General features: G+C 41.7%; 1 protein-coding gene across 1 annotated transcript in view; it reads left to right on the top strand.

The window, feature by feature from the left end:
• Positions 1 to 12,431, top strand: part of TMEM135 (transmembrane protein 135) — a 197,047-nt gene extending 184,616 nt beyond the window's left edge. Inside the window, exons 10-15 of the mRNA XM_063325297.1 lie at positions 308 to 475; positions 3,285 to 3,348; positions 4,457 to 4,533; positions 6,205 to 6,303; positions 7,892 to 7,959; positions 10,069 to 12,431. Of these exons, the coding sequence (XP_063181367.1) occupies positions 308 to 475; positions 3,285 to 3,348; positions 4,457 to 4,533; positions 6,205 to 6,303; positions 7,892 to 7,959; positions 10,069 to 10,201 (609 nt within the window). The 3' untranslated portion in view covers positions 10,202 to 12,431. The remainder of the gene's footprint in view (positions 1 to 307; positions 476 to 3,284; positions 3,349 to 4,456; positions 4,534 to 6,204; positions 6,304 to 7,891; positions 7,960 to 10,068) is intronic.
• Positions 12,432 to 13,141: the final 710 nt, after the last annotated feature.

Raw genomic sequence — 13,141 nt, 5'->3', positions numbered from 1 at the left:
CAAAGAACAGAATTTTGGAGCAGAAGAGAAATCGAGTTTGCCCATTGAGGCCTTTCAGATATTCATAGAAATTAAAGGAGAGTAAATTGTCTATGATTTTATTGCCTTTGCTGTTTTATAGGGGCATCAAGGAAAAAAACCAAACTGGTCTTGAGTTTGAAGATGGGGATGCATTTTACGTAGTAGCAGCAGAGTGGGTTTTAAACTGCTTGATGTAAAAGAATAAGTACTTCTGTAGACGTCTTTGCTTTTCCTTATCCTGAATTGGTGGTTTCTTGCCATGAAAATATTTCTTTCTTTTCTCTAGGGCTTCATTAGGATGTTTAGCATTGGTTACCTAATCCAGTGTTGCCTTCGGATTCCATCCACCTTCCGGCATCTGTTTACAGACCCATCCCGGATACTTTCCCTCTTCTACAACAAGGAAAATTTCCAACTTGGAGCCTTCCTGGGGTCTTTCGTCAGTATATACAAAGTAAGCTTCTAATGACAAATGCCATGGTTTTTATTTCACTTTTCAGAATATCACAAAGAGCTAAAATGTCTACCCGCTTAATATTACCGATACTATTTGCTACAGCATGTCACTGACAAATTCTGCAGTATTGCAGTAATCAAATCGTAAATGGAAAGCTAGTCGTCCGTTCTGTGTGGTTTTTCTATCGTTTCGGAATAAACCAGATGGATTTTGCAGCATGGTATCAAGATCAGGAGATAGGTACTTCAGAGAACGTGAATGCGGATTTCAAAGGGACTCGCTGTTACACAAAAACATTTTAGTGCAGACGCAAGTAGTGGCTGCGGTAGCGGCAGCGTTGCCAGAGAGAAGCCATTTGCAGATTTTTTTTGGCTCAAGTATCTGGAATTCTTGCTTGATGCTAAAGAGCAGGAGATTGCAGAACATATATCATGTGCAGCCGTGGAGATATTGCACTTACCGCTTGGAAATCACCCGTCTACACCGTTATAAGATGACAGATTGTGAACTGATGCACGTTCGTACAGCATTGTTGGAGTTAATGGAATTATGTTTATTTATGCCAGAAGAGAATGCGACCGAGCACACACCCAAAGGGAGAATATACGGCATAGTGCAGTGCTGAAGTGGCTTTTGCACTTTCATGTTCTCAATCACACGTGTAATTTTTCAACTTGACTTGTTGTGCAAAGTTAAGATAATTCTGTGTTATTCAGGGTAAACATTACTTACTAAAAATTAAAACAACAAGTGCTATTTGTAAGGAAAACCTCATTTCACTCGACTTGCAGTCAGATCGAGACACAAGAATTTTAAGCTTACAGAGTTTCAAATTCGTAATGGCAAAGTGCAGATGGGTTGTTCAGAGTTTATTTGAAAATTAAATTTTTGCTCAAACTTTTTAAGAAAGGAGCCTTTAGAGAAAAGGGTGTTTAGATTGCAAAAGCTGAAATGATTTTGATTTCTTTTAAAAGCTCCGATTGCAAACTATAACTTAGTGCTGTAGATATTCATTTTAGGAGAGTGACCTACTCGGACATTTAGAGTTTATTAAGTATGTGCTTTCTGTTATTGTTTGCGTTCCATAACTTACATAGATTTGGGTTGTGCTATATTTTTCTTCCAGTTTGAAATAAGCACGTAGGGCAGCAAAGAGCCCAGGCACTCCAGAAGATTAGATCACAGCCGAAAAAAATGAAAGGCTTGATGCATTTTGAACCCAAAGGAATTGCATTATGGACTGCTTTAAAAAAAAGGTCCATCTTGTCCCTAAAAGCCATCTGAAATGCCCTTGTAGGGTTGTAGTGGCTGTATACTATTAATTTTTTGTGTTGCCCTTACTCTTAATTAATGTCAGCAAACGTGGTTTTGCAGAAAATAGGATGGCCGTTGTAGCCTGGTGTCATTTTTTAAATAAGTTTACAAGTTTGAGTAGTGAAATTGACTGAGATAATTGCAACGTATCAATGACTTTGCAAGGAATTTATTTATTTAAAATATGCACTATGAAATAGCCAGTGAGACCACATCTGCGTCCATTTTTGGACATAGGTATTACTTAATTTATTTTTTTTAACTTTAATGTCTTTTTCAAGAGTGTGTTCAGCTGAGGGCCAGCAAGATGATTTCAGGACTGGGTCATACGATGGTCGAGGAGGAGCTGGGAGAACTGGGTTTTAAGCTGGAGAAAAAAGGCTCAGGGGAGATTTTATTGCTACCTGCACCTCTTGGAGGTGTGGTGATAGGTGGGTACAAGCTGAAATACAGGAGATTCCGAAGAGATATAAGGACATATGTTCTCAGGAGAGGGTGTGCAAAAATTGGAACAGGTTGCCCAGCGAGGCTGTGTAGCGTCCATCCATGGAGATGCTCAGAACTCCACTGAACGAGTTCCTGAGCAACCTGCTCTAATTAGACCTGCTTCAGGCTGGAGGTTCAACCAGATGATCTCCAGAGGTCCCTTGTAACGTGAATTATCCTTCGATTTCATGAAGAGCACACATTACGTGGATTAAGAGCCATCTAATCTGTCCATCTACGCATATCTCAAAGCAGACATCAGCAGGCTGTCACGCTGAATTGTCACCTTGTCTCAGTGCCGTCAGCACTGGATTGGGCCTTACTAAGCAGATCTCAAACCGTTTAGAAGCAAACAGAAATTTACCAGGGATAAAATTTGGAGACAAAGTATGGATTTCCAAAACAGTTGAAAAAACAGCGCAGAGGATGTGGCAGATGTGGAACAGTCTGGATCGTTCGGTAACCTGCAGCCATCCAAATGAAATATATTTTAATGCAGCCTACGCCACAATTACTTACACCCATTTTGGCCTGAACAGCTGTGCATTGTTGTCTGTGTCAACAAACTGGTTATTACGCATTTCACTACGTCTTTTAATCATATGCAGTTCTAACTTTTTAGATTAATGTGTTTTCCTGGTTCCAGAATTTATTGGATGTATGGAAAAATCTCGAGGTGTTTGATACGGAGTTGAAAACAGACTTTCTCACGGGAAAGAGTCGATACAGCTACAGCAAATGAAGATGATACAAATTCAAGATTAGCTTTGGAATTAGATTGGTATTCAAATTAGATTGGTCTGTGCTCTGATTTTGAAAGAAACAGTATCAGTCAACTCTTAATTAAAACACTGAAGTGTTTCAGGTACTGGGGATTATAGGTTTTATCACGCTGCACTCTTTATTGGTACTGTGTGCTGTATTAGTAGTTACAGAGGAATATCCCCAGTCTGTGTGTTCTGAAAGAGAAATTACTAGGCTAATCCTCCTCTCCGTTCACCTACAGGGTACTAGTTGCTTCCTGCGTTGGGTACGAAACCTCGATGATGAGCTTCACGCCCTTGTAGCTGGTGAGTCCATGGCAAGAAGTTTATATGGCTCCTGTTGGGACTCTGCAAATGTTTCTTTTGTTTGTCCTCCTGTTGCCTTTTCAGATTTCCGTGAGGAGAATAGGGCTGCGTTCGTCAAGGTTGTGTCAAAGTGACAGTGGTGTCTCAAGTAGCTTCAAATAAAGCTCCTTGTGAGGAGCGGCTGAGGGAGCTGGGGGTGTTCAGCCTGGAGAAGAGGAGGCTGAGGGGAGACCTTCTCGGTCTCTACAGCTCCTGAAAGGAGGGGGTAGCCAGGGGGGGTCGGGCTCTTCTCCCAAGGAACAGGTGATGGGACAAGAGGAAACGGCCTCAAGTTGCACCAGGTGGGGTTTAGATTAGATATTAGGAAAAATTTCTACGCAGAAGGGGTTATCAAACATTGGACCAGGCTGCCCAGGGAAGTGGTGGAGTCGCCATCCCTGGAGATATTCAGAGGACATGTAGATGTGGTGCTGGGGGACATGGTTTAGTGGTGGGTTTGTCAGAGTTAGGTTAATAGTTGGAGTCGATGCTCTGAAGGGTCCCTTCCAACCTAGTAAATTCTATGATTCTCTGGAAGAGTTGCAATTAAAATTGCAATGCAAATTCAGTCAAATGGTGTGTTTTTAATGGTCACCTTCAAGAACAATATATTATTGTCTGCACAAGTGTAAACTTGTCTTTTATTTCCCATCTGTAGAGGTGGGAGGTTCAAACGCGGTCTCTTCCGTACGTGACGTGTTTGAAAGGACGGGCTCCACTGGACCCGAAGAGGGACCCTCTTGCCATGAAGTTTGTGTAGCGTTGCAGGCCCTGCCCTGCTGTTCGTGCGCCGAGCACGTACTGGAACCTCAGAGGCCTCTCTTCTTTGTGGGACGAGAGAGGAAATTTGACACTGTGATCCTGAGGTGATTTCCTTCAGGGTTTCAAAATTCTCTTCTTTTTTTTTTAATGACGTAAACCGTATTTTGATGGGCAGGACAGGAACATCACTGAACTTTGTTGTAGCAGCAGAAGGCATAACGTTGTGCAGCATCTGTCGAGCTGACGTACTGCAACAGCACAAATAAATCACCATCTTAACAAGACTTTTGTTTTCTACCTGTTACAGGGTGTCTAGCAGGAATTTCTATGATGTTTTACAAAAGTACCACCATCTCCATGTATCTGGTGTCCAAATTAGTAGAGGTAAGGCTTTACCCTCGAAACAGAGTTCTTTATTTCATCTGATTTTTCAAGGCAGAAAAATAAAATGAACTTCACAGGCTTTGTCAGACAATTCCAGTATAATGCAAAGTTGTGTGGCAGTGGCGTGTTTCCGTGGATGTGTGCCACGAGGCAGTGCCGCTCTGCGGTCTCATTTCTTTCTTATTTTCCTTTCTGTGACTCATTTTAAAAGTCCTTTATCCACTGGTCTCTATGTGTATTCTCCATGAATTTTTTTAATCTCCTGATAGCCCTTTTGCTGTGTAGCTTTTGCAGATTTTTTTAAATCTGAAAGTTCCAAGAATGTCTGTTCTGCCAGAAGCATAAATCAAAACTAGTCCTTAATTGCAGATTTATTGCCAAAAGCTACAGCTTAACTTCCTGCCTTTGTTCCCTAATTTTGGCATTCAACAATCCAAGATAACTCAAAATAGCGTAGGTTTTAGTCTATAGCCGGAGTTGTTTGTCAGTGTGCTTCAACTGATTGAATTCCCAGCTTTGCAACGAACTTTGTTCTAATTACTGTTTTTCAGGCTTGAATTATTTCTCTGAACTTGTTAAAATTAGGAGCCCAGGAAAAAAAAAGAAAGTTTGTAGAGTTTGGTTACGTTGATTATGCTTTGCTAACCAGCTTTTGGTTTCTTACTGTGATTTTTCCATAAAATTGGGACTTAGTCATGGTTATTTCCCCAACAGCAGCACTGGAGTAAGTTGAGGGCGTTCTCTTATTATGCATCATCCCCACATCACAAAGCTTTGTCCTGCGGACCTCCAGGGCCTCCTTCCCTGGTGATATTTACCCACCTCCATTACCAGAGCAGAATTCATTTCAAACAATATAAAAAGAAGGAACTTTTTTTTTTTTCCAAGCATAAAATTAAACATAAAAAGGGAAGACATACTCTGTTTATTCTTGCTCCTTGTAATCCTGGATCAAGCTCTGCAGGTAGTTCCCATTCCCATACTGGTTATATAAAAGCAACTCGGAGTTACCCATATTGAACTTTTAGAGCACCAGTTGTAAAAAAACCAATATTATCTTGTGTTGCTGGTGGTTTTCTCTGGACTTTGAGACGTTGTGGCTGCAGGGAAATACGAAAAGTGCTGTGTGTTCTGTCTTTCTGTCTTTCCCCCCCGCCCCCCGCCTTTTTAAACTACTTTTATCATCTTACGCAAGCCAAGGGTAACTGACCAAAGAGGCGTGTGCTGCTTTGGAAGGTCAAGCTGTGCTCAGGAAAATAAACTTTACATGTTTTCTCAGAAAGAAAAGTATGTGATTTCAAGCTGTTTAAGAGCAGTGAATATTCACTTTGTTGGAGTGGTTATTGCATTGTTCTTTTGCTTTTTTAAAATGAAGAATTTACCATAGCAAACTTTCCCATTTTTATCTTTAAGATCTGTACTACCCTTTTATCACCCGAGCTGTTGCTAAGTCCTGTTCCCTGCGTTTCTAGCCTCTTACTCTCTTGAGCTGGGGTGACTTCTGTAAGCTAGCTCAATCAGTGTCGCATTTGTGGACATAAACACAAATGTACGTGGGTAGGTGAGTAATGCCGACATGGTTTTCGGAAAAGGTAAAATAAGTAAAAAGTAAAAAAAAAGCTACTTTTACTTTACTTTGTTTCATTCAGCATTTTTCGTTTATTCTTGTAGACGATATACTTCAAAGGCATTGAAGCAGGGAAGGTTCCCTATTTCCCTCATGCCGACAGCATCATCTATGCCATTTCGACATCGATATGCTTTCAGGCCGTAAGTGTGTTGTCTTCTGGCAGAATATGAAGTTCTGTCAGTTTAAGTCACACGTCGAATGAAGCGAGGCGCACGGCGATGCAGGAAAGATGGTGTGCTGCGGTGACTCCAGCAGGATGCCGTGGGGTCACTGGGGGAGGATCATTTCTGGGACTCACGTTTCTCATGTGCTTATAGCTGAGTCGTAGAATCATAGAAAGCAATTATACAAATGTTACATAGAAAGAATTATACAAGGCAATGAATTCTTTGGAAAAGATCTTAAAATGCGTTGACTCAGAAGATGAACATAAGCGTATGGACTTTCATAAGCATATGAAAGGACAGTTTCTCAAGGAGACAAACAATATATTGCAATATTTTATGGGGTTTTTTAATCAACTGGAATTTTTCACTTTCAGCTAACTTGAATTAAAGTTGCCTATTTGAAAAAAAATCTGCAAAAATTGGCAAGGAAACCTGAAGTTTTACATTCAAAACAAGCTGCGGTTATCGTCTTTTGCACTTCCCAAGTTAATTACGTGCTTTCTCCCCCACTCCTTTTATCAGCTGCGTCAGCTAGAAAAACTCCTTTTCAGTGGCACCCAAATTACGGTTCTACTGCATCTCTCCGTTTCCAGACCTGCTGCTGAAACATCCCACTGGGTTTTCTGCATCTCCATAACTATACGTAATTTTTGTACCCCTCATTAAAGAGAATATTAAAGCAGTCTTCTGCTGTCTTGTGCTTAGCAGAGCAGTGCCACTCCTCCTTGCTCCCGTATATTTGGGAATATCTCTCATTCCAGGATCAAAGCAAACTGATATTTTATTCCTTGTGAGGCACCTGAAGGTCTGCAGCGTTGAGATCTCAAAAACACTATTGGCAAGGACCATTATGTGAAGCTAACAGAAATGAAGTTCATCTGAGAGAAGAGGAGAGGTTTTTTTCATTGCTGAATAACTAATTGGAAAAGGGAGCCAAGACTAGAAATACATTTCTTGGTTTAGGAGGGAGGAAGGAGAGGGAAATTAGAAAAGGCATCTTGTGCTGAGCTGTTTGTTACTCGCTGTGTTCGTAAGTGACCTGGGAAAGTAATGGAATAGAGAGAAGACAAGGATTTTGGTTCTGTAACGTTATTTAGGATATATAATGTGAAATATAAAGATGACTACAAGAACTAGTAGATCACAAAGTGCAGAGTGAGTGGGGGATAAAATAGCAGGTAAATTTGACATCCACAAGTGCAAAATCCTGTACGTAGGAATAATAAGGATTATTGTTGCTTTCTCTGCAATGAGATCTAAGTTAATTACCGCCACTTTGGAACGATTGCCTTCTGGGCATACCAGCCTGTGCTGGTGGTGGCCACGTAGAGCATCGCATTCGGCTGTGAGCGGTTTGTCTACTGGCTGCGCTGGACGTTGCCAATGATCGCAGCTGCTTTCGGTCCGTGGATCACGAGATGATTTTTACAAAATTAAAAAAAAATATATAAACATATATATTTCCGTAGCTGTCCTTTCCCTGGTTTTGTCAGTGTAATGCAGCAGACGAAGCTTTTGCCTGACGCTGTCGGCTGGCTCTGACGGAATCCTCTCCTTGCAGGCTGTCATGGAAGTGCAGAACCTCAGACCTTCGTACTGGAAATTTCTTCTACGACTAACGAAGGGCAGGTATGTCATCGGGGGTATGTTACGGCTTGCCTAAGCGCACCATCGATCACAGTCAGCCTTCTGTGTCACTCGCTGTCAACAGCAGAGCCAGGAGAGTACCCAGGGGCTGATTTCCCGAGTATTTACTTTGCTTTGCAAACGGTTTCCCGTCCACTTGCAGTTCCTGGCCGCTGAAGCGACATCGCTAGGTTTAGTGTAATGACAGGAGCAAAGACTTACTCTAGTTCAGACTATTTAGCAGATGAGTGTTTTACTTGAAGGGTTTTTTTATCTTTTGTACGCTTGGAAGGTGGAATGCTTTCAGATTTCAGTAGAATATGAAGAATCGGGTAAACAACTGTATAGGTTGAAGAATTGACTTAGTGTGTACAGTGATTGACGTGGTATTACTGCATGTTTAAAAGCATTACTAGAAATGTCAGAGTATTTCCTAAGAATACTTTGAAGATTTAGTATTTTTTTTATAGGACATCTGTTTCAATTAGGAAAGGATTTATTTTTTTTCCTGGAAAACTGATGAAAAGTTTTCACTGATTATAACCATAAAATTGCACTCTAACATCTTACTGAGTATTTTTTCTCTTATTTGCCGTGGGGATCTAAAATGCTTACCTTTTAGCATAGATTTTGCTGGCACTGATTTTTAAAAATACAATTTAGTGAAGAGTCCACTATTACACTGATGTAGTATGTGGCAGAAACGAGGCATCCAAATCTTGATGGAGATGAGTTTATGGTTGGGATTATAAAAGGTGATGTTTGCCGTGACAGTGAGTTCTCCAGACTATAAAAATAGAAGTGAAATCCGAGGCCGGTCCCTGGAGCGCGTTGAGCCTCCGCTCCCCGTGGCACAGAACACTCCGAGCTGGGCGTGAGGTGCCTGGATGCATTGCTGGCTGTAGTGGGAAGCTTTCCGGGGGATGCCCGGAGGCAGTCTGCAGGCAGCCTCAGAGGCAGGACAAACGTGATACGGGGGATGATGTCAGTGCAGATGTCCAGTTTTGGCTGCATTTTTCCCTCCTGGGCTAATCCTAAAATTGCTGCAGTTGAGAGAGGAGGGAGAAGAAATTCTATTCTGCTCATTTGTTTTACCTGAAGTAAATCTCCGTGATAGTAATTTCGACACTCTCTTCATAGAGCGATGTTTCACAGGGCTTTCACTCAACGATTTTGAAGACTAAACAGATGGAAATAGATTGTAACACCCGTAAAATTGTTATTCAGACTTGGGCAGGCGTGGCCAGTGTTTGCGGGGCTGGGGTGAGAAAGAGGAGTAGTGGATTTTGTTTTGACTGTTTTTTGTGAAGTTAAAAGCAGAAGGGGACCCTCTCCCCTTTTCCGTAAGTTGTGCTATATAAAGTGTATCCACACAAAGCACTGTGGATCAGATTTGTCAAATGTATTTTTTTTTAAATCTCTATTGCCCAAGATCATAGAATCATGGAATCATAGAATGTGTTGGGCTGGAAGGGACCTCTAAAGGCCATCTAGTCCAACCCCCTGCAGTCAGCAGGGACATCTTTAATTCGATCAGGTTGCTCAGAGCCTCATCCAGCCTGGCCTTGGATGTCTCCAGGGATGGGGCCTCCACCCACTCTCTGGGCAACCTGGGCCAGTGTCTCACCACCCTCAGTGTAAAGAACTTCTTCCTCATGGCTGATCTAACCCTGCCCTGCTCTAGTTTAAACCATTGCCCCTCGTCCTGTCGCTGCGTGCCCTTGCAAACAGCCCCTCCCCAGCTTTCCTGGAGCCCCTTTAGGGCCTGGAAGGGGCTGGAAGGTCTCCCCGGAGCCTTCTTTTCTCCAGGCTGAACCCCCCCAGCTCTCTCAGCCTGTCCCCACAGCAGAGGGGCTCCAGCCCTCCCAGCATCTTCGTGGCCTCCGCTGGACCCGCTCCAGCAGCTCCGTGTCCTTACAATGAAAAAAGTGCAATCTCTAAGCAATGCAGGCTGAAGCCTGTATTTCAAAGATTTGGGCAGTCTTTCAGGAAGTCAAATAATTTTAATAATTTTATAGGTAAATTACATTAATAAATAATTTATAAATAAATTTGAATGATTTTAGTTTTTCAAAACGAGGCTAGTAATCTGTTCGCTCTGTTCTTTTTCAGGTTTGCCCTCATGAACAGGAAAGTTTTAGATGTATTTGGTACTGAAGCATCTAAGAACTTCAAGGATTTCACACCTAAGCTCGACCCAAGATACACTGTTGTGCCACCAGAGCTACCGCTGGAGCTGTCTTGAGAACAACGTATACCTTGTCATTGAACGTGATCCGCGTTTTGTCCTGAAAAGTTAATTAACTTTAACAGTCGTATATATGGAGGAGGGCTTGGGCCCCACTTCAGTATTATTTCAATGAGAAATGCTTTTTACCAATCAAAAATACTGAAGCTTTTGCAGGAAGGTGTGGCTTAGTGATTAAGCCCCTTCTGTACACAGAAAATGTTTCTGGATTACTGTAGTTGGTTGGCAGTATGGTAGATTCCTGAATGAATTAAACAAATGAGTAATATATTTAGAGAAGAGAAGTAAGTATAAATATGCATAATATTTTCAAAAATTCTGTAGCTCATACCGGTAGAATATTTCTTGGTAAAACTAAAAGTAATTCTTAATTTACAAAGGAAGACAAAACGGCATAGTTTAGGTCCAAAATTTTACCTGATCTTAAAACTATTGCAGTCGGGTGAAAAGTGCCTCCTTGGCTTTCTAAACTGCGTCACTGATTTGTCTCCAAAGAGCCACCACCCACTCATTATTTAAAATTACGGTGTTTTTAGAGTTAGGGTCACAAAATAAGGCGTTCCTTAGGAAAAGCAAGTGCATATTAATTCAGAAATCACTTTGCAGGGCCGTCAGTCCCCCTGCCAATAGGGATAACAGACAAGGGCGATGCGGCGTGGGGACCGGTGGCCGTGGCGAGCCGCGGGGTGTGGTGGTCGGGATCTGCCAAGTGGAAAATGACAAAACCGGCAGAGGAAGGAATGAAACGTTCCAGCCTCTGAGATGGTGCTGGAAACAGCAGGCAGTTACAAAAATAAAAAAAGCCAAGAACAAAACAACAATAAAAAATTCCCCCCCCAAAATACACTGACATTAAATGTTTATTTTTAAAGGGCTTGACATTGTCGCGGTAGACGGCATGGAGTTGTTTGTCAAGCTGCAACGGCAGCCAGCGTTTTAAGCTTTTCTTAAAAGAGAACTGACCCCTGAGGTTTAGACTGTTACAAGAGAACAGTTTTGACGATCGTATTAATAGTATTTTTTCCTTTACTGGGTGAAGAGTGGTTTTTCCGTCGGTCCATCAGACAGCCACGACTGGGACAGTTACATTAAATTTAATATGGTACTACACGCAAATAACTACCTACGCAAATTCCATCTCATTTTTACCCTGCGTATTTCTGCAGATAATAGTTTGTCTTCTAAAGTGAGACCTTGACACGCTAATTGCTTTTTTTGTTGCTTTTGGGGGTCTTTATTTTTTGTTAGAACCCATTCAGGTGGTGCTGAATGGTGTTCGTTACCCTGGAACTTCATGAAAAGATGAACTATATTCACCTTCAACTGAAAAGAGCCGAGGTAAGCCAGGGAATGGAAATTGCAGTAGGTTGCTTGCATTTTAAAAAGAAAAAAGAAGAAATCAGTGTTTTATTGGAAGTCTGTGTCAGATGATATGAATTGGATTAATTAATAGAATCTTTGTTTTGTAACACTGTAATCCTACCCCGGCCTTAAGCGTATTTTGATACCTGTTAGTTTAGTTTCTCGTTACTGAATATACGGTAATTTTTATCAGATTTACAGAAATGTCATGAAAATCGTACCAGCCTGTGCACAAAATCTGCTTCTTCATCAGCTACTGTGACAGTGGCGCTTTGTCGCTGTTATTAAAGGTGCTTCATCCGTGAAAACAGCCGTTGTCCCAGTTGGTGTGAAGGAAGTTCTGCAAGCCACTTTGTATGCAATATTTTATTGCTTGAAATGTTATATTAAAATTCCTCAAAAGGAAATAAAAGTTAATTCAACGAGAACTTTAAAAGGATCGTAATGGGTTTGTAGTGTTTTTCCACTGGAATATGGTCTAAAATATTTGACCTTGTAAAGTCTGAGAAGTTATATATTTTAGGTAATATGTTAGAACTCACACATTATATTATGAATACTTTCTAGTGTAACTATATACCGTTCTCAAACTTCAAGATATTTTATAGATGGATTAATTTTCTTCACTGGAATGACAATTGTGATTATTTCTCTATTTGCATTGAAAATAATCCAAGTTCTACATCTCAGCAGCTAAACAACAGTTTCGTCTATGTTCTCTCGCTTCCGAAATCCACAGTCCTTGTTTCGAGTTATTTTCATGTAATATAAAAAGAAATTTAAAAGTTTTAAATTATTTTTATTCAAATCAAGTATATGTAAGAGGAAAAAAAAAATAAAGTCCTAATGTTTTTCCCAATAATAAACAGTTGCTGCTTGAAAAAGTGACTTTTTGTGGATGTTGTTGTTAAGAAGCCATCTGCAGTCCGAAGTGAAGTAATGCCTGTGGAGAAGGAACGCCGGGAATGTGACTGAGCGTTTAAATTGTAGGTATTTGTTACAAACTGAAGTCCTAACGCAGCATTAAGCGGAGCGGTAACGCCAAAGCAGTGCAGCTGGCAACTGCAGCCCTGCGCTTCCACGGGTAATTACGCGATATGGGTTGATGTTAAATATTTAATTATATTTTTTTTTAACAGGGCAAGCCCCATAGGCAGTTGTGAAGGCAGCGCAAAGCTGCACGCCCCCAGCTCTCCCCGCCACGTGGCCGGACGGTCGGGCCTCATGCGACTGAAATGGCAGCGTTTCCCACCACCTTGTGCCACGGCTGGTTTTATTTTTTTTTTTTGATCATATGACGGGTGTCTTCTTTGATCATGTTGAACTTCTTGCAAAAAAAGTTGATTTTGCAAAGAGGAGTCCAGGGGGAGTCTGGCTCAGGAGGTGGTGGGAAGTGGTGGGTCAGTCTGAAATACCGCAGCTCCTTGGGAGCGGTTTGGGTGTCCCCAGGGAGGCTGCGCGGGAGGACGGTGCTCGGCTCCCCGCAGGCATCTCGGGAGCGTGCACCAAGGGATGCTGCCTCGTCCGTGGCTCCCAGGGGTCAGGAGCACATATGCCTGTAGCAGGCAATGTTTT

The sequence above is a fragment of the Chroicocephalus ridibundus genome, chromosome 1 (assembly GCF_963924245.1).
Source record: "Chroicocephalus ridibundus chromosome 1, bChrRid1.1, whole genome shotgun sequence".
Taxonomy (NCBI): Eukaryota; Metazoa; Chordata; class Aves; order Charadriiformes; family Laridae; genus Chroicocephalus; species Chroicocephalus ridibundus.
Note: the sequence above shows the minus strand (reverse complement) of the source record. Positions and strands in the feature narration are given on the sequence as shown.